Here is a 25570-nt window from a genome sequence, read left to right as displayed (position 1 = left end):
AAAAGGAGTGAAATTGGGTCATTTGCAGAGACATGGATGGACCTAGAGACTGTCATACAGAGTGAAGTAAGTCAGAGAAAAACAAATATGGTACATTAACGCATGTATGTGGAATCTAGAAAAATGGTACAGAGGAAGCGGTTTGCAAGGCAGAAGTAGAGACCCAGATATAGAGAACAAACACACGGACACCAAGGGGGGAAAGCGCGGGGGCAGGGGGTGGTGGTGGGATGAACTGGGAGATTGGGATTGACGTATATACACTAATATGTATAAAATAGATAACTAATAAGAACCTGCTGTATAAAAAAATGAAATAAAATTCTAAAAAGAAAAAATGAAGAGGAAGGGCAGAGTAGGCACACCTGGTTCCTACCTCCAGACTCACTCACCAGACAGACCACTCCACCTCCGCTGGGGTGTCACTGAGGAGTGTCCCCCCAGTGGAGCTCAGTCCACAGGGAAGGAAGCTTCCTCCACGAATCTCTCTTAAAAAACATTAAGTAGTATTTTTGAATATCAAGGTAAGGAAATTAAAGTGCAAAGAGGTGACATACTTTACCCAATGTCTCCCAGCTAGTAAGTGGCAGAACAAAATTTAAATCAAGTCCTCTCACTTCAAATTCCTTGCATCTTGCCTCCACACCAAGCTGTCCCAGAGTACGTATAGTGGCAGAGAAACTAGAAAGGTAAAGCCAGGAGATGTGTTCGAGAGAGCATGTTCACTCTGAGATGGAGCAGCTACTGCTGACAGCTGGATGTGGAGGGGAAGACAGAGGAAGAGAGAGTTGATAAATGAGCCCCCATCACCACCCGCAGTGCAGCCAGCCACACAAGGTCAGCAGAGCGCCAGGAATGCCCTTCTCCCCCCGCTGGCTGTGGCGTGCATCCTTGGGTAGGACTGTCTCAGTTTCAGCTGAAACTCTGAGCTGACATCAAAACAATTCTACCAACATTGAAGCTAGAAGCCACATCAGCTTTCCAGTTCAGGGCCAGTACCTTATGAACAGCTGCAAGAGGAGATGTAAACATCGTCCTATGGCCACACAATACGGGAAATATCAGATTAATTGCTCTTCCCTCTGTTTTCATGAAGCTTCCCAGTTTTAATAGCACAGCCTTGCATTTACAAAGTCTTGTTTTTTTGTCTCTTTATCATGAAAACCGGTGCGTGACTAGCCTTGCTGGAAGATGAAATGAGTAATTAAGTAATTGACCACAGATTCAACAAGTCTTTGCTTGGTGTGGGAAGAAACACGGTTGTGGATGCTGGATCGTGGAACCAGAGCAAACCTGTAGGATTCTCAGGGGAAATAGTTTTCCAGATAAGTAAGTGTAAATCTTTCAAGACGTCTATGGATGTCTTCATCTGTTGTGGAATATTGCTGTCTACTATCTTGCCTTGTGTAGTGGGAGGTACAAGCCCACTTGTACATCCAGTGTACAAGGCCAGCCCAGACTGGATTGCTATTTGCAGGACTGGTGGGCTAGTGGCTTCTTTATGCAAATTCAATACATGGCCACAGGGGAAGGATTGGGGTTGTTTTGTGGCTGAGGCGAGAGACAACACTTTTCTTTTTTAAACATCTTTATTGGAGTGTAATTGCTTTACAATGGTGTGTTAGTTTCTGCTGTATAACAAAGTGAATCAGCTATACATATACATATATCCCTGTATCTCCTCCCTCTTGCATTTCCCTCCCACCATCCCTACCTCACCCGTCTAGGTGGGCACAAAGCACTGAGCTGATCTCCCTGTGCTATGCGGCTGCTTCCTACTAGCTATCTATTTTACATTTGGTAGTTTATATAAGTCCATGCCACTCTCTCACTTCGTCCCAGCTTACCCTTCTCCCTCCCCGTGTCCTCAAGTCCATGCTCTACATCTGTGTCTTTATTCCTGTCCTGCCCCTAGGTCTTCAGAACCATTTTTTAAAAATTTTTTTTAGATTCCATATATATGTGTTAGCGTACGGTATTTGTTTTTCTCTTTCTGAGTTGCTTCACTCTGTATGACAGACTCTGGGTCCGTCCACCTCACTACAAATAACTCAATTTCGTTTCCTCTTATGGCTGAGTAATATTCCATTGTATGTATGTGCCACATCTTCTTTATTCATTCATCTGTCTATGGACACTTAGGTTGCTTCCATGTCCTGACTATTGCAAATAGAGCTGCAATGAACATTGTGGTACATGACTCTTTTTGAATGATGGTTTTCTCAGGGTATATGGCCAGTAGTGGGATTGCTGGGTTGTATGGTAGTTCTCTTTGTAGTTTGTTAAGGAACCTCCATACTGTTCTCCATAGTGGCTGTATCAATTTACATTCCCACCAACAATGCAAGAGGATTCCCTTTTCTCCACACCCTCTCCAGCATTTATTATTTGTAGATTTTTTGATGATGGCCATTCTGACCGATGTGAGGTGATACCTCATTGTAGTTTTGATTTGCATTTGAGAGACAGCACTTTTGATGTTGTTTGATCTGAGACTCTGGGAGGGAGGGGGCCAGCTGTGTGGGAACACGGAGGATGACAGCAATGGAGTGGCATCCACACTCCCTCCTCTCCCCATCAGGGTTCTGAGTAGCTTTGAGTTCCCTACCTATGGAGAGAGGGCTCAGGGTGGAAGCTGAAGGAACTGTGCTCATAAACGAGTGTGTGAGAGCCTGGACCTACACGTGCAGGGCATGTGCAGAACCCTGTCCCAGCCCTGCTCAGACCAGAGGGCCACTGAGTGTCCTGAGTGCAGAGACTGGCCAGCACCCTATCAGAAGAGACTGGAAGAGCAGGGTCTTTATGAGGGCAACAGAGGCAGTGATGGGGAGCCGCCAGGGTCTGAAATAGCAGGAGAGACACTCTACGGGAAGAGAGGGTACAGACATTCATGTAGGAGCTAAGAGTTTGGGTAATTCTGGCATTAATGACAGTATCACCTCACCTGCACCCTCAACTGCTGATGCCCCTGTATTGATTTGTGTTTCCTGATGTGAATGAATATTTCTCTTAATTTATCACACCTTGGCTTCTCACTGATCAGAAGCAGTATCCATTCAGTCTAGTGGCAGTTTCCCATACAGGACAGTCTTTGAGCCAAGAGAATCTAAGAACCCCTGATTTAGCCTCTCTCCCCTTCTTTGGGTAGAACAGCATGTAATACCAATTCAGAAGTAAATTGGAATACTATACTTTAAAAGAAACTTTTCCAGAAATACTCTCCCAGTGATATCCTGAGAGAAGTTAGTCATACCTTGGGGTTCATTCAACACTGGGTCAGAAATTTATTGGCTAAAAAATACAACACAAGTGATCTCCTGGCCCTCTGACCAAGATCTGGCCCTTTTCTTCGCTTCTGACAAGCCAAGTGCATGAGAACTCAGATCTTGAGATGTTATCTGACCGTGGCCTTACTTAGGCGTGGCCTAGCACAGCCCCTCTGGCTGCCACCATTCTTACGTAACTGCAAATGATCGCTGGCAAGGTTAGAGGGGCCTTCAGAATGCCTGAGATCAGAATCAGTCCCCAAGATGTGGGCCGGTTGTCATGGTGACTCTATTGTAGCATCATTTTATTTTTCAACTAAATAAAAGAAATCTTCAGTCCCATCTGTTCAGTATGAGCCATTGCCTTTGGAGTCAGGACATGAGAGAGGGGCTTCAAAGAGTTGTCTACTTTGTTGGAAACAGAAAAGGAAAATTGAGTTGAGATTTGTTGCCTACCTCTGCTGGGTATTTCTGCAGCAAAGGTGGCAAACTCTGTCATGGGTGCTTCATGGAGACCAAACACCCAAGTTTGTTTTCAGGGTGGAAATCAGACATCATGACTTTAAAGGTCATCAGTCAGTCAGCAGGAAAGCTTGGTGCGTGGGGCCTGCATTCACCTCTCACCAAGCTCTGGTGACGTGAATGCAGCTGGACTCCTTCAGAACCCATAAAGGCCCCTGATTGCGGCTGTCATGTTCCCATTGCCTGAGTGTGAGGAAGCAGGCCGTGGCTAAACCAAGTTGTACAACTCCTTGCTAAAAAAAAATAGGGTTGGGTGCCATTGCTTCAACTTGCATAGCACCACGCATCTCTCCTTCAGAGTACTTACTCTAGTTGATGATCTCACGTGTGTGTGTGTGTGTGTGTGTGTGTGTGTGTGTGTATGTATGTCTGAGATGGCTTGCCTACTTCCCACTCTACATTATATGCTCCATGAAGACAGATAATATTTCTTTGCCTCAGCTGTGTATCCCAGAATCTGGCGTGGTCCTTGTTTATTGAATGAATGAATGAATGAGTGAATTAGTAAAAAATCCTGGGGAGTATGGGGTCCTCAATTTATAGAGAAGAAAACAGGCCCAGAGAAGTAACAAGTTTCCCAGGGTCATGCCTTAAGGAAGTGACAATGGGTTTTGCAAAAACCTAGACTCAAATTGTGTCCCAAAGGGAGGGGTCTTGGGTAAAACCAAGCGAGATTTTGCCTTGTCTGCATCCCCCACCTCCACAGTTCCCACAGCTCTTGAACGGCAAAAGGCCAGAAATGCCATGGGAGCCACTGCTTTGATTTCTCAGGACTCCTGCTCTGCCCCCGGGGCCAAATTATCACAGACAGAGAATGAGGCCTCACAGCCTTAGCTTTGGATTTCAGGTTTGTCTGGCTGTAGACCCTGTGTTTCATTAACAGGTGTTTCTGGTTTGTTTGTGTTCTCTCATTCTCTAAAATGTTGTTTTCTACAGTTCCATACCCAGAGGAGGTTGGAGTCTGTTTTGTAATTATGCCTACAGTCTCTCCATTGCCCAAGGTATTTCTGTGGCTTCTGAGCATAAAAAGAAAACAACAAAAAACCTATTAGACAAACAGTGGCACTTGTCAGTGATGCTCTCTCTACCCTGTGTCTACTTGAGAGGTTAACCAATTCACCACATGGTGGCCTTCTTCTATTTAGGAATAGGGCGCCCTACAGATCAGGGAGTGGTGGGCACAGGGCCCAGGATAGAAGAGTCAAGGAGGGAACTTACCGGAAGTGTGGGGACCACAGAGGAAGCTTGGCTGCTTTTCTGGCTTCTGGCTAGGCCTTTACCTGCAATCGCCCAAGGGCAGAAGGAGGCACAAAGCTGAAAGGCCTCTCCTCCCGTGGCTCAAGGCTGGGTCTGAGGCCCTTGGGCCTGTCCTCTTCCTATCCTGACCCTTCTTCTCAAGGAGACCTTTCTATGCCTGCTTACCCAGGGGCCCCAGAAGTTCCTCTGATGTCTCAGCCTCCCTCCTCGCTGGTCTACACACACCTCCACTTATGAGGGCTACAGTGCTCTCTCTGCCACCTCTCAGGGAGCATTTGTCACCGTGAAACAGAATTGCCCCTAGCCCATGGGCAGGCTGCACAGGATTCCAGGAGTCCAGGCAAAAAGAAGAGGGTCACATTCACCCATTTGAAAGCTGTTCCTTGACCCCTTTCATTTTCCCCAATTCCCACCCACACCACCCCAACTGCTACCTACCCCTGCTCATTTGACCTCTCCTTCTTCTGGACAAGTAACTGATTATAGAGATGATCCCCAAGCCCGTGCTCAGCAAGCAAACGATGAGAATGGTCATCCTGGAAGGAATCACAGACAGCATCCGTGTCCCTTGGAAGACACCATCTTTTGGTTCTCTGCTCAGGATCCCCTTTTCTGGGACCCGTCCCCTCTCCCTGCCCCTGCTCTCGCCCAGTTCCAGCAACACCTGGCAACCTGGATTCCTTCAGAGGCAACCCGTCTCCTCCAGACCACACTTGATTGGACCTGCGGTGGGTGTCTGACCAAGCTGGGCCCAGCCCCCTCCTCGGGAACTAACATGGGACTGGAAGTGGGAGGATGCAGTCTCAGGCTGGCGAGTCTCTTGAACGGGGGAAAAATAAACTCGGCAGCTAGAAATGGATTATCTTCTCCTATGGCAAAAATGAAATATAAAAGGGCAGTGGGGAGAGAGAGGAAGCAAACACACATAAGCGTAGCAGATTAGAGATGGAGATAAATCCTGATGACATTCAGACCCTTTCTCAGGGCTACCACATCCCTGCCCTCTCATTTCATCAGCCATTGCTCTCTCCTTATGAAGAATTTCCCTCTTTAGCTAAAATAACCAGAGAGCATTCTTGCTGCTTGTGATCAAGAGTCCTAAACAATATTCTTTTGAAAAGAAGCAAATAGTCACACTGAAGACAGTTCAGGAAGAGAAACAATACACTGCTGAAAAGGAGCAGGTGCAAACCCATTGTCATGTTGTGTTGTTACTGCCCAACCAAAGTCTGCTTGTCTCCTAAAGTCATGACTCACCTGGAGTGATCTGCCTTGTGGACAACTTTGGAAGAACTGCAGCTTCTGTTCTTGTTGCCTGATAGGTCTGTGTCAGAAAGGATTTGTTGAGAATCAAATAAGGCCCATCCCCAGGCCCTTCCTTTGCCTTCTGCATCTCTGCACCTCTGCCTGTCATTCCCTCAGTCTCCAGAGAATTAGTGCCCTGGGTGACTGCTGGGTCAAGTCCAGCTGTTTATGGGTGCCCTGCACAGGGCAGAGGTGGAGGGAACAAGCAGGGCTGTAATCCAGCCCTTATACTCGTTTGCCAAACCATGCACCTTGCCACTGGGCTCCATGCACCTGGAGGAAGGGGCATCTTTTCCAGATTTGCACAAAGGCGCTGTGTTGACTAGATATGGCCTGTGGTTAGAGAGTGCCAGGCTGAGTGCCAGTCCTATCCTTAAGGAACTGATCAGTAGGTAACATAATTGCCACATCATGCTTCTGACAGCCACCAAAGCCCAATGGGAGAAGGGCCACTATGGTCACCCACATTGCCACCTGTGATAAGACTGGGGTGTGGGGGGGTGTCTGTGTTTCATTTAAACTAAGGAGCACACTTAGGTGGGACTTCTCTCATCCTGAGCCTAAAACTCAGGACAGACTACACAGTTAAGTAAAAGCAGAACCACACAAAGTAGAAACACTGCAGGCGTGAAGGGTATCACACATTCAGTAAGAGGCTTGCTGAACAAATAACCAGTTGGTCAAGTGTGAGCAAGGCCCTCTAGCACCAGGAGGAGGCTTCCCGGAGCTTCCCTTAAGTCCTCTGTTTTCCTACTGACACTGTGCTCTGGACTGCACTAGAAAAAGACATGCCTTCTAGAAATGGAAATAATGAGAAGCCGTAGGAGGAAAAGAAGAAGAAAAGAAAGATAGTACTTTCCATAAACAGTGTGCCTGAGAGAGGTTTTCAGCATTGGACAGAAGGATTTGGGGGAGCACCTGGAGACCCTATGCCTTCGCCCTGGCCCAAAGGAGCAACACACTGGCTTATACAGACTCACCCCTCCAGGCTGCTCCACCCACACCCTTCCGGCAGCTTCCTGGTGCAAACTGTACTCCTTAAAAGAAAGCACTGACCTCTTGGACCATATTTATCCCTGTAAATTATGAAATTATTTAAGTGGACAGTTTTTGAGGGTGCTTGTCTGGGTGCTTAGACCACTTTTTTTTTTTCTTTTTTTTTTTTGCAATATGCGGGCCTCTCACTGCTGTGGCCTCTCCCGTTGCGCAGCACAGGCTCTGGACGTGCTGGCTCAGCGGCCATGGCTCACGGGCCCAGCTGCTCCGTGGCATGTGGGATCTTCCCGGACCGGGGCACGAACCCATGTCCCCTGCATCGGCAGGCGGACTCTCAACCACTGCGCCACCAGGGGAGCCCTTAGACCACTTTTTACAGCCTCAGTCACGCCTCAAGAAGTGAATCTTCAAGACTCTAGACCTGCAAGGCAATGCTCTGGCACCTGTCAGCCTCCCAAGTTCCATCTGCCAGATGGCTGTGAGGGGAGAGAGGTGCCAAGAGCACCCCAGGGCAATGGACCCTCCTCGTCCCCAAATTCCAAGTCAGTTGTCAGCAGCAGCAGCAGCTCTCCTACTATGGAGGGAAGGAGAGGCCAGGTTACCCCAGAGAACCTAGGGGGAGCCCGAGTTGTTGCTCTCTGAGTATTTACCACACCAGCTAACATGCACTGCTGTGGGGTACCCGCAGCTGGACCCCCAACAGGCTCTTACCTCTCCCAGACCAAAAATTGTTGGCGAGGGCTCTTCTGTTGTCAGTGACAACCAGCTCTGTAAAATCCATGTCATCCCCGGCAAAGTCCCGCTGGATGCTGCACCAGTACCAGCCCATATCCTCCTTGGTCAGGCAGGACACAGTGACAATAAGCTGGTTTCCTGTGTCCCTCAGGGCCACGCGGTCAGTGCTGTTGGGCGTGAAGGCAATGATGTTGCAATAGTCCTGGAAATAACCTCGGCACCAGTATTTGGGGTGGTCCTTATAGTGGGCATCGTAGTTGCAGATGGCAGAAGCTGTGTCCAGCACAAAGATTTCCTTGACCTTTTCATCCATGACCATAGCATCTGTGAAAACACACATAGACAAACACTATTGTTCTTTTAAACACATTGTAGTTCCTGCACCCTGGAGGAAAATTAATTACACATTGGAGGCTGATTTTTGCCTGCTTTGGGGTTGGCAACTGTTATGGGCTGAATAGTGTCCCCCTAAAATTTGTACGTTGAAGTGTTAACCACCCAGTACTTTAGAATGTGACTACGTTTGGATTTAGAGCCTTTAAATAGGTAATTAAGTTAAAAGGGGGTCGTTAGAATGTGCCCTAATCCAATCTGATCGGTGCCCTAATAAAAAAGATTAGGACACAGACAACAGAGGGATGACCATGTGAGGACACAGTGAGAAGGCGGCCCTCTGCAAGCCAAGGAGAGAGACCTCAGGAGAAACCAAACCTGCCAACACCTTGATCTTGGACTTCTGGCCTCCATCACTGTAAGGAAACAAATTTCTGTTGTGTAAACCACACAGTCTGTGGTTGTTACAGGAGGCCTAGCAAACTAATACAGCAGCCCTGGAGAAGACTTCTTCCCTGGCCTAAGAGTGGGTAAAATACGTTTCCCCCTCTGCAAGAATTTAGGCGGCTTCTCATGTTGCTTGCGGGGGAGGGTAGAAAAGCCCGAGGCTTACTGTTAGTATATCCTCTGCCCCTAGCCCCCCACTCCACCTTGGTATCCTCGAAAAGAAAGTAAGGAGGTTTGAAACAGAAACAAACTCACAGACATAGAAAGCAAACTTATGGTTACCAAAGGGGAAAGGACAGGGGGAGGAATAAATTAGGAGTTTGGGGTTAACAGATACACACTACTATATATAAAATAGCTAAACAACAAAGACCTACTGTATAGCACAGGGAACTATATTCAGTATCTTGTAATAATCTATAATGGAAAAAAATCTGAAAATATATATATATGTATAACTGAATCACTTTGCTGTACACCTGAAACTACACAACATTGTAAATCAAATATACTTCAATAAAATTTTAAAAAATAGAAAATAGGCCTTCCCTGGTGGCATAGTGGTTGAGAGTCCGCCTGCCGATGCAGGGGACATGGGTTCGTGCCCTGGTCCGGGAGGATCCCACATGCCGCGGAGCGGCTGGGCCCGTGAGCCATGGCCGCTGAGCCTGCGTGTCCGGAGCCTGTGCTCTGCAACGGGAGAGGCCACAAGAGTGAGAGGCCCGCGTACCATAAAAAAAACAAAAAAAAAAAAAAAGAAAAGAATTATAGAAAAAGAAAGTAAGGAGGTTTAGAGGCTTCTGTTGGATGTATAGGGCTGAAAACAGAGATGTCTGGTTCTGTCTGTCCTCAGGGGCTAAGAACTTCATGTTTCCTCCATACCAGACCAGTGTGGGCACATCTGTCATCTCAGGATGTTGCATAATAAGGAAGTTGTGTACTTCACATCCAGCGTGACAGTGGCTGGGGAAGTGTCTGACCAAGGTTACGAGATGGGCAACAGAGACCACCCCTCAGCCTTCCAGATGTGCACTGGGGCCTCCTCAAATGCTGCCTCAAGTGTAGCTCACAGTGGGTGCGACCAGCCTACAAAGCAGGCTCACATCCTTGATATCATTTGACATGGTTATGATATTTTGTTCTCAGATGGACCCCATAAGAAAGATTGTGTGATACTTAGTTTACTGGCCTGAACACTGACTCAGAGAGAGGTGCGGTGACTCTCAAAGGTCACAAGGCTGGACAGTGGCAGAGCTGGGGCCAACCCAGTCTTCTAAGTCTCATCTTTGGGGTCAGGCATGGGCAGAAAGTGGAAAGTCCCGTCCTCATATATCAGCACAAGTGTTTTTAAGGGGAGAAGGGGGAAAGGAAGGGGGAACTTAAACTGAGAGTGAGAATCCAGACCCCTCATTTTAGCTGAGGGCTTCAAATTCCCCCCACAACCCCTTCATCAGATCAAAGAACAAGGACTAATTTGGACAAGATCTATTTCCACCTCCTTTTATTTTCCCATCCCCTCCTTAGGTGGTTTGAGCTAATAGGCAAGAACTCCAGGTAGGAAAGGAAAAGAAAATGCACAGTCTCTGGGAAGCTTGGAGGGCTGGAGATGTTCCTTCCCCATCTCTTACCTGAAAAGACAGTCAAGGAGAGCAGAATGAAGAGCCTCATGACTGGAAGGAAGTGAACCTTCAACTGGGATGACCAGATGGACCCAAGGGTCTTAGGAATCCTAGATCTGTTTTCAGGAAATAGGAATCTTTGAGTTTAAGATGGTTTTATCCTGTTTGGAGTGACCAGGGAAAAGAAGGACCAACCAGTTCATCCAAGAAGTGCTACTATATATAGGTACCCAGGTTGTGCACTGCACAAGGGTACCTCATGAGAGGGATGCCATTTGTGGACATAAACTTACTTATATAGTAATATGAGAAAATTCTGGGCTTCCTGGTAGAGCCCAGAACAGCAGTGAAGATCCCCCTCCTGGATAAATCCACTCTGGCACACAAGGCACACTCAGAAGGGCACATGCACACACACCATCGCTGGCACACATTCATCTTTGCAACAGTGCCCTGTTCTGCCAATGGTCCAGGTATCATAAGAGGCCAGGCCTCTTGTCTGTTCACCACTCTTGGAAGTCCAATTCCTATTTAGCTGAGAGGAAGACTAGTAATGAGATTCATAACTATCCTGCCTTCTGAGTGGATAGAGGGTGGAGCCTGAAGCAGGTGGAGCCTGGCATCCGGAGCATGTGAGCAGGTGAAAGTGTGGGTTTTTGTGCAGCAGTAGACAGGCTGCAGCCTACAGACATCTTGAAAGCTTTCTTGGGACAAAGCAAGGCTCTCTGTCCATGCAGCAGAAGCTTCCCCTTATTCCTAATGGGACTCATATGGCCTGGCCACTGATTTTTAAAGTTTGAATTATGGAACCACCCTCGGTTGAATTTAAGCTGAATGCTTACTTATCACATCCCAGAGCTAGCACTTCTCATCAAGGGCTGGACGTGGGTGATTGTCCAGGTTTTCAATAATGTCCTCTCTTGAGGAAGAAGAGCCTTTCTCTAATTCACACCAAGTCAGCATATGGGCCAGCAGCAGGCCTGCATCATGGTACGTGTTTTACCTGCATCATGGTAGGTGTTTTGCTTATATTGCCTCATTTATTCCTTATGAAACATTTATGAGTTCAACAATTAAACTGCACAGGGAAAAAATGAAGCAGGAATCTATAGATTAAAAGGGGCTTAAGAGACATATTGATAAAATTGCAATATATGGAATTTATTTGGATTCTGACTGAAGGAAACAATTGAGAAAATTTGGACAGTGACTAGATAGTTGATGATATTCAGAGATTATTGTTGGGGGACAGAGTCAAGATGGCAGTGTGGGAAGACGCTGAGTTAGGCTCTCCCCACAACTAGGGCACCTGCCGGCCACTGGTGGGGGACCCTGATGCCCAAGTAGACAGGAGGAACCCCCAAGTGAACCAGTAGGACACGGGGGCACTGAGGGGGAAGAATTGGAAGCCAGACAAGATTGGTGCCCCTGAGGCTGGGGAGATCAGGAGAGGCAGGCAGGAGGGACTCTCCGGGAGGAGCAGGAAAGGAACAGAGGGCGATTGCCTGGCCCACTGAGGCCTAGGAAGGCTGCTGAGCTCCCAGGCCAGTCCCCTGCCCTCCAAGGCCCCCCCACCCCACCCCGGCCGCATTGGTCCTGGGGGCATAGGAAGGAGCCCGAGGGGAGAATAGGAGAGGCAGGCAGGAGGGGGCCTCCGGGACCAGGGGAGCAGGAGAAGGGAGGAAGGCATTTGCCCCACCCACTCAAGTCCAGGAAGCTTGCTGGGCTCCCAGGTGAGGTCCCCTGTCCTCTGAGACCAGTGGTGGGGGACACGCCTGGACCCCTTCTGTTCCTTGAGCCTAAGCCCCACCCCCACAGCCCCCAGGGCCTTTTCCAACCCTGTGGGTCCTGAGCGTAGGCCCCGCCCAGCACCCAAACCTCTCCCTTGCTTAGGCCCCGCCCTCCACAGCCAAGGCCTTCCCCTCCCCTTTTTCTTTCTTTTCTCTCCTCCTCTTCTTTACTATTGTGATACTGACGTACCTTCCAGTTGTTGATTCATCTATATTTTTATATTCTTTCTAACATATCTGTTAGTTTCCTAGTCTAATTTTATTTTTTACTTTGTTATTGTTCTCTTTTTTGTTTTTTTGCCACCCCATGCAGCTTATGGGATCTTGGTTCATGAGCCAGGGGTCAGGCCAAATTTCCTGTGGTGGGAGCTCTGAGTCCAAAGCACTGGACTAACAGAGAACCTCAGACCCCAGGGAATATTCATTGGAGTGAGGTCTCACAGAGTTCTTCATCTCAGCACCAAGACCCAGCTCTACCCAGTAGCCTCAAATTCCACTGTTGGAAGCCTCAGGCCAAACAACCAGTAAGACAGGAACTCAATCCCACTCATTAAAAAAAAAAAAAAAAAATTTCAGATGAAGGAGTAAGGTAAAAATCTACAAGACCAAATAAATGAAGAGGAAATAGGCAATCTACCTGAAAAATAATTCAGAGTAATGGGAGAAAAGATGACCCAGAATCTCGGAAATAGAATGGAGGCATGGATTCAGAAAATACAAGAAATGTTTAACGAAGATCTAGAAGAACTAAAGAACAAAAAAACAGAGATGAACAACACAATAACTGAAATGAAAAATACACAAGAAGGAATCAATAACAGAATAACTGAGGCAGAAGAATGAACAAGTGAGCTGGAAGGCAAAATGGTAGAAATAACTGCTGAGGAGCAGAATAAAGAAAAAAGAATGAAAAGAATTGAGGACAATCTCAGAGACCTCTGGGACAACACTAAACACACCAACATTCTAATTATAGGGGTCCCAGAAAAAGAAGAGAAAAAGAAAGTGTCTGAGAAAACATTTGAAGGGATTATAGAAAACTCTATAATCTCTTCCTTAACATGGGAAAGGAAATAGTTACCCAAGTCCAGGAAGCACAGACAGTCCCATACAGGATAAATCCTAGGAAAAACACACCAAGACACATATTAATCAAACTAACAAAAATTAAATTCAAAGAAAAAATATTAAAAACAGCAAGGGAAAAACAAAAAAATAACATACAAAGGAATCCCTATAAGATGATCAGCTGCTTTCTCAGCAGACACTCTGCAGGCCAGAAGGGAGTGGCAGGATATACTTAAAGTGATGAAAGAGAAAAACCTACAACCAAGATTACTCTACCCAGCAAGGATCTCATTCAGATTTGATAGAGAAGTCAAAAGCTTTTCAGACAAGCAAAAGCTAAGAGAATTCAGCACCACCAAACCAGCTTTACAACCAATGCTAAAGAAACTTCTCTAAGCGGGAAACACAAGAGAAGAAAAAGACCCACAAAAAAAACTCCAAAACAATTAAGAAAATGGTAATAGGAACATACATATTGATAATAACCTTGAATGTAAATGGATTAAATGCTCCCATCAAAACACACAGACTGGCTGAATGGATAAATAAAAAGACCCATATATAGGCTGTCTACAAGAGACCCACTTCAGACCTAGGGACACAGACAGACCAAAAGTGAGGGGATGGAAAAAGATATTCCATGCAAATGGAAATCAAAAGAAAGCTGAAGTAGCAATACCTGTATCAGATAAAATAGAATTTAAAATAAAGACTGTTACAAGAGATAAGGAGGGACACTACATAAGGATCAAAGGATCAATCCAAAAGAAGATATAACAATTATAAATGTCTATGCACCCAACATAGGAGCACCTCAATACATAAGGCAAATGCTAACAACCATGAAAGGAGAAATTGACAGTAACACAATAATAGAGTAGGGGACTTTAACACCCCACTTACACCAATGGACAGATCATCCAATCAGAAAATAAGTAAGGAAATACAAGCTTTAAATGACACAATAGACCAGATATATTTAATTGATATTTACACAACATTCCACTCAAAATCGGCAGAATACACATTCTTCTCAAGTGCACATGGAACATTCTCCAGGATAGACCACATCTTGCATCACAAATCAAGCCTCAGAAAATTTAAGAAAATTGAAATCGTATCAAGCATCTTTTCTGACCACAACACTATGAAATTGGAAATCAATTACAGGAAAAGGGCTGTAAGAAACCCAAATACATGGAGGCTAAACAGTGTGCTACTAAATAACCAAGAGATCACTGAACAAATCAAAACAGAAATTAAAAAACACATAGAAACAAATGACAGTGAGAACACAATGACCCAAAACCTATGGGATGCAGCAAAAGCAGTTCTAAGAGGGAAGTTTACAGCAATTCAATCTCACCTCAAGAAACAAGAAAAATCTCAAGTAAACTATCTAACCCTACACTTAAAACAACTAGAGGAAGAAGAACAAAGAAAACCCAAAGTCAGTAGAAGGAAATAAATCATAAAGATCAGAGCAGAAATAACTGAAATAGAAACAGAGAAAACAATAGCAAAGATCAATAAAACTAAAAGCTGCTTCTTTGAGAAGATAAACAAAATTAATAAACCATTAGCCAGACTCATCAAGAAAAAAAGGGAGAAGTAAATCAATAAAATTAGAGGGTCTTCCCTGGTGGCGCAGTGGTTGAGAGTCCACCTGCCGAGGCAGGGGACATGGGTTCGTGCCCCGGTCCAGGAAGATCCCACATGCCGCGGAGCGGCTGGGCCCGTGAGCCATGGCCGCTGAGGCTGCGCGTCCGGAGCCTGTGCTCCGCAACGGGAGAGGCCACAACAGTGAGAGGCCTGCGTACCACAAAAAAAATAAATAAATAAAAAACTAGAAATGAAAAAGGAGAAATCACAACTGACACTGCAGAAATACAAAGGATTATAAGAGACTACTACAAACAACTGTATGCCAATAAAATGGACAGCCACGAAGAAATGGACAAATTCTTGGAAAGGTACAATTTTCCAAGACTGAACCAGGAAAAATTAGAAAACAGACCTATCACAAGTAATGAAATTGAAACCATAATTTAAAATCTTCCAACAAACAAAAGTCCAGGACCAGATGGCTGGACCAGGTGAATTCTATCAAACATTTAGAGAAGAGCTAACACCCATTCTTCTCAAAACAGATGGAGAAATATACCATGTCCTTGGATTGGAAGAATCAATATTGTGAAAATGACTATACTACCCAAAGCAATCTACAGATTCAATGCAATCCCTATCAAACTACCAATGGCATTCTTCACAGAATTAGAACAGAAAATTTTACAATTTGTGTGGAAACACAAAAGACTCCGAATAGCCAAAGCAATCTTGAGAAAGAAAAACGGAGCTGGAAGAATCAGGTTCCCTGGCTTCAAACTATACCACAAAGCTAGAGTAATCAAGACAGCATGGTACTGGCACAAAAACAGAAATATAGATCAATAGAACAGGTTAGAATGCCCAGAGATAAGCCCATGCACATATGGGCACCTAATTTACAACAAAGGAGGCAAGAACATACAACGGAGAAAAGAGAGCCTCTTCGATAAGTGGTGCTGGGAAAACTGGACAGCTACATGTAAAAGAATGAAATTAGAACACTACCTAACACCATACACAAAAATAAACTCCAAATGGATTAAAGATCTAAATGTAAGACCAGACATTATAAAACTCTTAGAGGAAAACATAGGAAAAACACTCTTTGACATAAACCATAGCAAGATCTTTTCTGACCCACCTCCTAGAGTAACAGAAATAAAAACAAAAATTAAAAAATGGGACTTAATTAAACTTAAAAGCTTTTACACAGCAAAGGAAACCATAAGCAAGACGAAAAGACAACCCTCAGAATGGGAGAAAATATTTGCAAATGAAACCACGGACAAAGGATCAATCTCCGAAATATACAAACAGCTCATAGAGCTCAATATCAAAAAAACAAACAATCCAATTAAAAATGGGCGGAAGGAAGACCTAAATAGACATTTCACCAAGAAAGACATACAGTTGGCCAAGAGACACATGAAAAGATGCTCAACATCGCTAATTATTAGAGAAATGCAAATCAAAACTACAATGAGGTATCACCTCACGCAGGTCAGAATGGCCATTATGAAAAAATCTGGAAACAATAAGTGCTGGAAAGGGTGTGGTGAAAAGGGAACCCTCATGCACTGCTGGTGGGCATGTAAATTGATACAACCACTACGGAAAACAGTATGGAGTTTCCTTAAAAAACTAAAAATAGAACTACCATATGACCCAGCAATCCCACTACTGGGCATATACCCTGAGAAAACCATAATTCAAAAAGAGACATGTACCACAATGTTCATTGCAGCACTATTTACAATAGCCAGGACATGGAACCAAAGTAAATGTCCATCGACAGATGAATGAAAGAAGATGTGGCGCATATATGCAATGGAATATTACTCAGCGATAAAAAGATATGAAATTGAGTTATTTGTAGTGAGGTGGATGGACCTAGAGTCTGTCATACAGAGTGAATTAAGTCAGAAAGAAAAACAAATACGGTATGCTAACGCATATATATGGAATCTAAAAAAAAAAAATGGTACCGATGAACCTAGTTGCAGGGCAGGAATAAAGATGTAGACATAGAGAATGGACTTGAGGACACGGGGTGGGAGGGTGAAGCTGGGGCAAAGTGAGAGTAGCATCGACATATATACACTACCGAATGTAAAATAGTTAGCTAGTGGGAAGCAGCTGCATAGCACAGGGAGGTCAGCTCAGTGCTTTGTGATGACCTAGAGGGGTGGGGTAGGGAGGATGTGAGGGAGACGCGAGAGAGAGGAGATATGGGGACATGTGTATGCACATAGCTGATTCACTTTGTTGTACAACAGAAACTAACACAGTATTGTGAAGCAATTATACTCCAATAAAGATCTATCAAAAAATTTTTTTAAAAAAGAAATTATTGTTACATTTTTTTTCAGTTGTGATAATGATATTGTCATAGCCAGCCTCTAAGATGGCTCCTGGATTCATGCCATTGTGTAATCCCCTCCTAATCTGAATCAGGGCTAGCCCATGTGATCAGTAAAATATGGTAGAAGGGATGGCATATGACTTCCAAGCCTAGGTCTTAAAAGGTGTGCAACTTCCACCTCAGAAGTCACATTGCTCTTTCTTTCTTGCGGAAGTCAGATGCCATGTTGTGAGGACTCTCAAGCAGACCTGCGCAAAGGCCCACGTGGAAAGGAATCAACTTGCGACCCACCTTGGGAGTAAATGTACGACCCACCTTGGGAGTAAATCCTCCAGCACCATCAAACTTCCAGACGACTACAGACCCAGAAATCTCGTGAGAGACGTCAAGCATGACCCACCCAACCAAGATGCTCCTGAATTCCTGACCCACAGAAAGTACAAGAGTTAATTATTATCATGTTGGGCTTCCCTGGTGGCGCAGTGGTTGAGAGTCCGCCTGCCGATGCAGGGGACACGGGTTCGTGCCCCCGTCCGCGAAGATCCCACGTGCCGCGGAGCGGCTGGGCCCGTGAGCCATGGCCGCTGAGCCTGCGCATCCGGAGCCTGTGCTCTGCAACGGGAGAGGCCACAACAGTGAGAGGCCCGCGTACCGCCAAAAAAATAAATAAATAACAATAGTAATAATGTTAAGCCTCTACGTTTGGGAATAGTTCATTACATACCAATCAATTAATACTGACATTGTGGTTATTTTTTTTTTAAAGTAGTCCCTATTGCTGAGAGAGCTGCACGTAAAACAAACACTCAGTATTGCTCAGAGATGGCACACCGTGAAACCGAAAAAGTACCAACAGAAGGAGATTATGCACAGATATCAGGAAAATGCCCAAGACATGAAAAAGTAACATTCTAAAGCAAATGACAGGCTCAAGAGTTACAGAGAATAAACAGGTGTGTCTATTAGCGTTCTGAGTATTATCTGGTGTTATTAGTTCTGTTGCTCCCTCTTAAGGGTAGAATTAATTTTCACTCTGTTTGATGTGTAAATAAAAAGGTAAATGGGTCATAAGGATAAACCAAATTTTTAAAATATCTTTTAGAAATACAAACCGCAATGTGTACAGATGAAATAATTTGATGTGCAAAATTTCAGGATAATCAGGGTAAGGCAAGTTGGTGGGGTCATTAATGAAACAAGGCTGGCTGTAAGTTGATCATTATTAAAGCAGGACAATGGGCCTTCGTTATTCTAATCTCTCCACTTTTGTGTGTTCGATATTTTTCATAACAAAAAGTAAAAAACAAAACAAAACGTTGACACAGGTATTACTAGTCTCCCATTTTACAGATGAGAAAAATGGAGGCTCAGTTAAAGTAACTGCTAAATTTAAGTTCACACAGCTAGTACAGCCGCCATGAGCTCATGCTAAATCTGAAAGAAAAAATTGTTCTTTCCATCGCTCAATTCTGCTTCCCCAGTAGTAACAATATCGCAACACTGTAGAGCACTTTAGAGTTGAGATTTTACATTATGCCAGTCACCCGAGTGGTTGGGGCAAGATGCAGCCTAATTTTTCTCATTCCCATTGTACCCAGTATAGTACCTAAGGGCAGAGTTTCTCTAGAAAATGTGAATTTAATTGTAAGAAACTGAAGATACAAACGGACCATGGCCAGACCACATATAAAAATAGAACTCTGGCCCACTACCAGCCTAGGAAACCAGCCCCTTATCTATAGTAACTGGCCCAGGAAGCCAGCCTGATGTAAACCAGACTTATAGGAACTCAGGCCATTATTCCTAGTAACAATTCAGAAAGCCAAACAATAATCCCTGTAACAATTGGCCCTGAATGGCCAGGACCTGATGAATAACTGACAGCTTCCCTAATTTTTGTCCTGCTTCCATCTACGAACCAACCAGAGAAAGTCAAGTATGCCCCCTAACCCATCACACAGGATGCCCCACTTCTAGTCGGCCTGCCTACAGCCTCCTTAGGCCAACAGTCTCCAGTCGGGGTGTACCTGAAGCCTTCTTTTTTCTACTATAAAAGTATCCCACTCTTCTGCCTGCCTTTAAGTCTCTGCCAAAAAGCAAGGGGCAGTGACTGACTCCTTTGCTATAGAAAGCTCAGAATAAATAGGGTTTGTTTGCTCTCATTTGGTTGGTCTTCACTTATTTCTACTGTTGATTTGCTTTTAAAAATTGAGTAAATAAGCCCAGCTACTCAGCATCTACCTTTGTTCCAGCAGATCTGTCTGGAGGAGGAAGGAGGAAGCAAACCTCAGTTTTGTCTTGGTGGTCTTTTTTATCTTATTCCTTTAAAATGAAAGCCCAACAGCCACCTTTGACAATGTTTAGCTGAAGGGAGCTAGCCAGGGGACAGACTCAGGGAAACTCCAGTGACATTAATCTCTAAACCTGAAACCAGGGTAGATCTCGCCGCTTCCAGCCCAACTCCTCACCAGTGAGTCTTGGTTCATCTTTTTTGAGTTCACGCCAAAAGACATTTCACTGTAAGGGCCTCTTCTGGGCTGGTGGAGCTCAAGAGATTCTCATTGACTCTCAAGCCCCCAAAATACAACTTCCTACAAGCCTTCAGTGGGTTTACTAAGCAGTGACTGTCAGAAAGGAAAAGAGAGAGAAGGAGGGGAGGAGGAGAAAGGGAGAAAAAAAGTTTTTCTGAAACTCTGGAGCTATAGCTTGTCTGATGACACCAAATGACTCAGGACAGACTGCTGTTTTCTTGTGAGGCAAGCGGTCCCTTTAAATCAAGTTTCCTGAAAGGGCACATGCCAAATGTTGCTATAGCAACTGGGTTAGAGGCCAAGAACCAACCAGCACTTCCCTCAAGTCTCCAACTGGGCAAAGGTGAGTCGTGGGTAGAACAGTGTGCCAGGAGCACCCAATGCCCCAGAGTAGACCCAGGGCCTCGTCCTGGAGGGGCATTTTAACTAAACACAAAAATTAATTTGGGGGAAAATGCTGAAATCAAAAGAGGGGATACCATTAAGAAAAAATTAGAGGTGGGGGAGGCTTGTCTTTTGAAAGAAAAAAGATCCCCCAAAATGTTGATGGGGAATTTGTCAGGACAAAAGTCCCCTCCCACATCCAGGGACACCCAGGAATGGAGGGCGGGGGTACGTTGCAGTCCTCTGCCTCTAACATAAGATTGTGAATGGCACCAGGAAGTGGGTGGGCGGGGTGACCAACTGGTTTGGCATCGGTAGAAAATGCTATGTGCGAGCTTTTCAACATCGCACATGGTGTTGATTATTCCTGGGCTGACAAGAGAAGACACGAGGACATTTCCCTGAAGTGAAATGTTAACAAGATAAATAGGCTTATCAGGCTGTGGCCTAAGATTAGGATCAGGATAACCTTTCAAGATTGGCTAAGAATTAATTAGAAAAGCGTTTTCAGTACAGTTATCTTCTTTGATGTGGTTTAACTGAAATCCCCATCTTGCTGCTCTCATCAAGTTAATATATTTATTGTCTTGGGAGTGAGAGTCCACAGCTGCAAGTTTGGATAGCCCAATCAAAGATGCCACCTCAAACTTCCAGAGCCACACTTAAAGCCCGAATGACTTGACTAGAACGCCATCCCTGTCTGGTGTCCCAATTGGCAACAGCAGTTAATGCAAAAAAACCAGCAGTCCTTTTTTTTTTTTTTTTTTTTTTTTTTTTTGCTGTACGCGGGCCTCTCACTGCTGTGGCCTCTCCCGTGGCAGAGCACAGGCTCCGGACGCGCAGGCTCAGCGGCCATGGCTCACAGGCCCAGCCGCTCCGCGGCATGTGGGATCTTCCCGGACCGGGGCACGAACCCGTGTCCCCTGCATCAGCAGGCGGACTCTCAACCACTGCGCCACCAGGGAAGCCCCCAGCAGTCTTTGAGTATACAAATCATAGTTTGTACCCATGATTCTGTTAATTGTACATAAGGTGGACTTAAGAGTTTGGACTTTGTAGAAATGACAAGTCACTCTGCATGTCTAGGGATAGGTAGCAAGAATCTTGGGTTCTCCCATAAGGCAGGACTGCCTTGAAATCCTGGCTCTCATACTTGTTAACTGTGTGATCGTGGACAAGTTACTTAACACCTCTGTGCCTCAGTTTTCTCTTCTGCAAAATAGAGATGGTAATAACGGTGGTACCTAAAAAACTGTCAGGACCAAAAGAGAGAACGCATGCAAAATAGTACATAGAAGGTGCTCAACATATAATAGCTGTCTGGTGTCTCTTTTTGCCCCACTCCCGCTATTCCTATTAAATAATAAAATACCAGAGGAGATGATTAAGACTCAGCTCTAAGAATCATTTCTTCTCTAACACTCGATGAATGGTTCATAAAGTTGACAAATGTTCTGATCAGCCCTGGAAAAAGGAGCAGGGTGTTCTGGGGCCAGGGGTGAGAGTCCTAGAATTTACACAGGCGAACATGCCACATGGCATCAGGTAGAAGCAGGCTGAGTGCCAGGAGGAGCCAGCTGGGTCTTCAAGACCCAAGTGACCCTGACCCTCAGCAAAGAGCTACACAGCAATTAGTTATCATCTTTTATTTACTCAAATACATTTACAGGTGAATCCAGCAAGTTAAGTCCCTCTTAAACTCAGTTCACTCCTTGCATTCCATCCATCCTCCGGGTATCTGCTGAGAGCAGGGTTCTCTGCTTAGTTCCATAATGGAGTAGAGCTGAGTCACCATTACTTACATGTCCAGCCCAGTTGGGACCCTTTTGTCAGTAAGTCAATGAGGCATCCTTCAGATTCCATGACTTCTGTTTGGGAAGGAGGAACACAGGCAGTAGTAACAATAGAATATTGTCCTCAAGTCAGACACCCAGAAAATTGAATTAGAAAAGAAGGACAAGAAAAAAATTGAATTAGAGAAAGAGGGTAGTAGGGAAGATAAAATTGGAGACAGCCAGCCAAATGCTTCCCACATCACTGGAAGGAATCAAACACGTGAGAGCCCATGGCCCAGGTGGATAGGCCCTCAAGTGTTTGTCCCTGCTGAATCTGAAGGGTAATGGAACGGAGAGTCATCTTTCATGGATAGCTACTCAGAAGTCTGCTCAGTGCTTGAGTCCAAGGAATTAGAGGGCTGGCAGATCACACAGGATTTGAGGATCAAGAGATAGGTTTCCTTGAACTTCTTTATTTTATAAGCATAGACGATAGGGTTCATCATGGAGTTAGCATGGGACAGCAGGATGCCCAAGTAGAGCACAACTTGTGGTACTTCACCATTAAAGTAGATGACACAATTGATGATGGATAAAGGCAGCCAGGACAAAGCAAACAAGAAAAGAACCAGAAACAGAGACTTGGCTGTCTTGAACTCCCGTCCGTAAAATGCACCTGTCTCTTTGGAGTTAGAAAAGTTCTGATTGAGTTTGTTCCGGATGACATAGAAGATGTCAAGGTAGATGGCACACATGACAACCAGGGGAATGAAAATCCAAGTGAAGAAGCTGAAGTAGACCATGTAGTCCATCCTCATTACGGAACGGAATTGGCAGGAAAGGAAGGTGAGATTTTTGTGGTACTCTGAGTTCAGTTTCACGTTCCAGCCAAACATGGGAGTCAATCCCACCAGGAATGACACCAGCCAGCAAAGGCCCAGAGCCACCCATATTCTTCTTTGAGTGGTGAAACTCTTGTATCTGTTGGAATGGAAGAGAGTCGGTGAGTTCACAGCAGGAATTGCTAATGGGTGGGGGGAGATGGAGCTGGAGGGTGTTGGTATTCTATGGTGATTTCAGCTAAACTCTACTGAATATGAAGACAAGATGAGCAGACAATGATTAGAGAAAAATACAGCAAAGTTCTCTGGGAACTTTTCTAAAGAAGTACAACCTCCAAAGCAACAGGAGTACGTTGCCTAGAGTCAGGGGCTTGCGTACCCCATTCACAGTTCCATTTCCAGCCCAAGAATTCTTCAGTCCCTGGGAGGTAAGAGTTATCGATCAAAGTCTCCTGGGATCGCCTTACCTGGGGAGAAATAATCTGCTCAAAGCATGTTTGCCTGTTGTGCCCTGCACTGTTTTTGTTTGTTTGTTTGTTTGTTTTTTGGCTGTTGTGCTGCTGTCCATAAATTAGACTCTGCCTGTCCCACACTTACCCCCTACCTGTGTCTGCCTCTGCTTCTCTATTTGCACCACACTTGGGGTTTGAGTTAGACTCCACTCTCATGGACTTGCAAACGTCATGTTGAGGTGCTTCCAGGACCTTAAAAGACTCATCCAATCAAAAGTCACCATTTCTCCTTAAACCATTCTTCCTGACAACATTCTACATAGGCTATAAGAAGGAAGCAGATTTTAAGTACTGGCTATGTACTCAGTAGACTTTCTCTCAATAAAATCTCATGATAAACTGGAGATATTTTTATGACAATCTCCATTTCATTGATGGTAATGGTGAAAATCATAGTAGTTACAGCTACCATTTACTGAGCACAGACTGTGTGCTGGGCATTTTTCTAAGAGCTTTACGTGTATTAACTCATTTGATCTTATGGGGAAGGTACAATTATCATCCCCATTTTATAGATGAAAAAAACGAAACAGACAAGTTAATCAACTTGTAGAAGCCAAAAGTGTTGGAGCTAAAATGGAATGGAGGTGAATCTGAGTTCAGAGCATCTTAACACTGTGATGAGGGACTGAGACACAGAAAGCTAAATAACTTGCCCAAGATCAGGCCTCAAGATCTGGGATTTGAACCCGGGCTCGTTTGTATCAAAAGTTGTCTGTAGCTCCCTCACCATGCTCTTTCCCCAAGAGAAGAGAGGAGCAACAAGATACCAATGTAATTCAGGACACCTGGGGAATTCAATTTCTTCATTTGGCAATCTGTTCTGTTCACATGGTCACCTGAAAAGTTTTTACTACTTTCTGTAATGGAGAACTTTTGTGGTCCCCTTCTCAACATGGAAGAGGAAACAAAATTAAAATAACTTTAAAATAGCCTACATTTGCAAAGAGAAGCATCAGTTTATCTCCTTCTTTTCTCTCTGCTTATCTTATCATCTAGTATGTTTCTATCATTTCTAAAAGTCAAGAGCATTTTTCACTAATTAAAGATGCATCGAGTTTTTATCATCTTTAGCCCCCCAGGGTATTGAGCATATACTCCTGTAGTCAGTGGGGAGGGATTGGAGCGTTCCTCTGTTTCTAGTTCCCAAGTCTCTACTCATCGTTGTTAAAACCTTCACACACCAAGTGGTGAAAAGAACCTCTTTCAAGCTCAGAGGCCAATTTGGATTTGTTTCCACTCAAAAAGTCTGAGATCTGGAGGTTGTAGCCCCATTTCCCAGGCACCTCTATCACTGCCCCACACCACCCCTCTCCAAGCAAGTTACCTGACCGTGAGCTTGACCCGCAGGTATCGGTCCACGGCAATGGCTAGCAAGGACATGATGGAGGCGTGGGTGAAGATCAGCAGCAGGCAGGTCATGAGAAGGCAGCTATGAAAGTGGATTGTGACACCCAGGCTAATGACAATGGCCAAAGGCATGACCAGGACCCCGACAGCAATGTCAGCCAGGGCTAGGGAGACAATGAAATAGAAGGTGGTGTTCTGCAGGCTGGGGTTCAGTTTGACCACCCAGATGACCAGCACGTTGCCCACTATGGCACAGAGCCCAATGAGAATCTCCACAGTGATGTAGGTAGCGTTGGCCAAGGACACGGCAGTGCTGTTGACAGGCATCTCGCTTTCCAGGTGTAGCCTCCCAGGTGACATTTGTGCCAACAAGATCCGTGTGGACCAGTCAGCCTAGCTCTTGCCAGACATCTCGCCAGAGGTCCAGGTGCAGCAGCCACAATCCAGAACTCGCAACTCGCCCATTCCTTCTCTTCTCTGTTGGAATCCCCTCTCCCCCGCTCCTTAGAGACAGTCCATCACAGGGCCATCACTTTCAGCCCCACTGCAGGCCGTACACCCCTGGGCTCCCAGAAGCCTGGAGGACAGTTCTATGTGGGCTGAAAGTGAAAATGCTGCTTCTGTTAGTTCCCCTGCCCCTGGAGGGCTACTTAAGCTCCATCAAGACAAGCAATGCTCTTCAGTGGTGTTTCAGGAAGTGAGATGGGCCAAGAGGAAGCACAGAGCCAGGAACACTCAGCAAGAAGATGGAAAGAATGAGGGCTGGGTGGGGGCGTGTTCATAGCATGGAGAAGACTCAGCATTCATTTACTCAAGGACTAGATAAGAACGTCACTCTGGGTGGGAGAGGAGCTGGGAGCACTGACTA

The 25570-nt window shown here is 45.2% G+C and overlaps 1 protein-coding gene across 2 annotated transcripts; it reads right to left on the bottom strand.

Annotated features, from left to right (window-relative positions):
- Window positions 1–3547: 3547 nt before the first annotated feature.
- Window positions 3548–25361, bottom strand: ADORA3 (adenosine A3 receptor). Of its 2 annotated transcripts, XM_029229316.1 has the most exons (7): window positions 24680–25298; window positions 10490–10596; window positions 8058–8405; window positions 6303–6369; window positions 5484–5581; window positions 5007–5068; window positions 3548–3674 (listed from the first exon to the last, which is right to left on the bottom strand). In XM_029229316.1, the coding sequence occupies exons 1-7, from the start codon at window positions 25060–25062 to the stop codon at window positions 3672–3674; spliced, it is 1068 nt and encodes a 355-aa protein (XP_029085149.1). In that variant the 5' UTR covers window positions 25063–25298; the 3' UTR covers window positions 3548–3671. The 2 variants fall into 2 exon arrangements, with proteins under 2 accessions (XP_029085149.1, XP_029085150.1); XM_029229317.1 differs by lacking the exons at window positions 3548–3674; window positions 5007–5068; window positions 5484–5581; ... (1 more) ...; window positions 8058–8405; window positions 10490–10596 and adding an exon at window positions 21855–22979 and having other exon boundaries at window positions 24680–25361.
- Between the last annotated feature and the right edge of the window lie 209 nt (window positions 25362–25570).

The sequence above is a fragment of the Monodon monoceros genome, unplaced genomic scaffold, assembly GCF_005190385.1.
Source record: "Monodon monoceros isolate NGI ecotype Baffin Bay Population unplaced genomic scaffold, NGI_Narwhal_1 Super_Scaffold_18, whole genome shotgun sequence".
In the NCBI taxonomy this organism is placed as follows: Eukaryota; Metazoa; Chordata; class Mammalia; order Artiodactyla; family Monodontidae; genus Monodon; species Monodon monoceros.
This window is presented reverse-complemented; position numbering and strand designations above follow the sequence as displayed.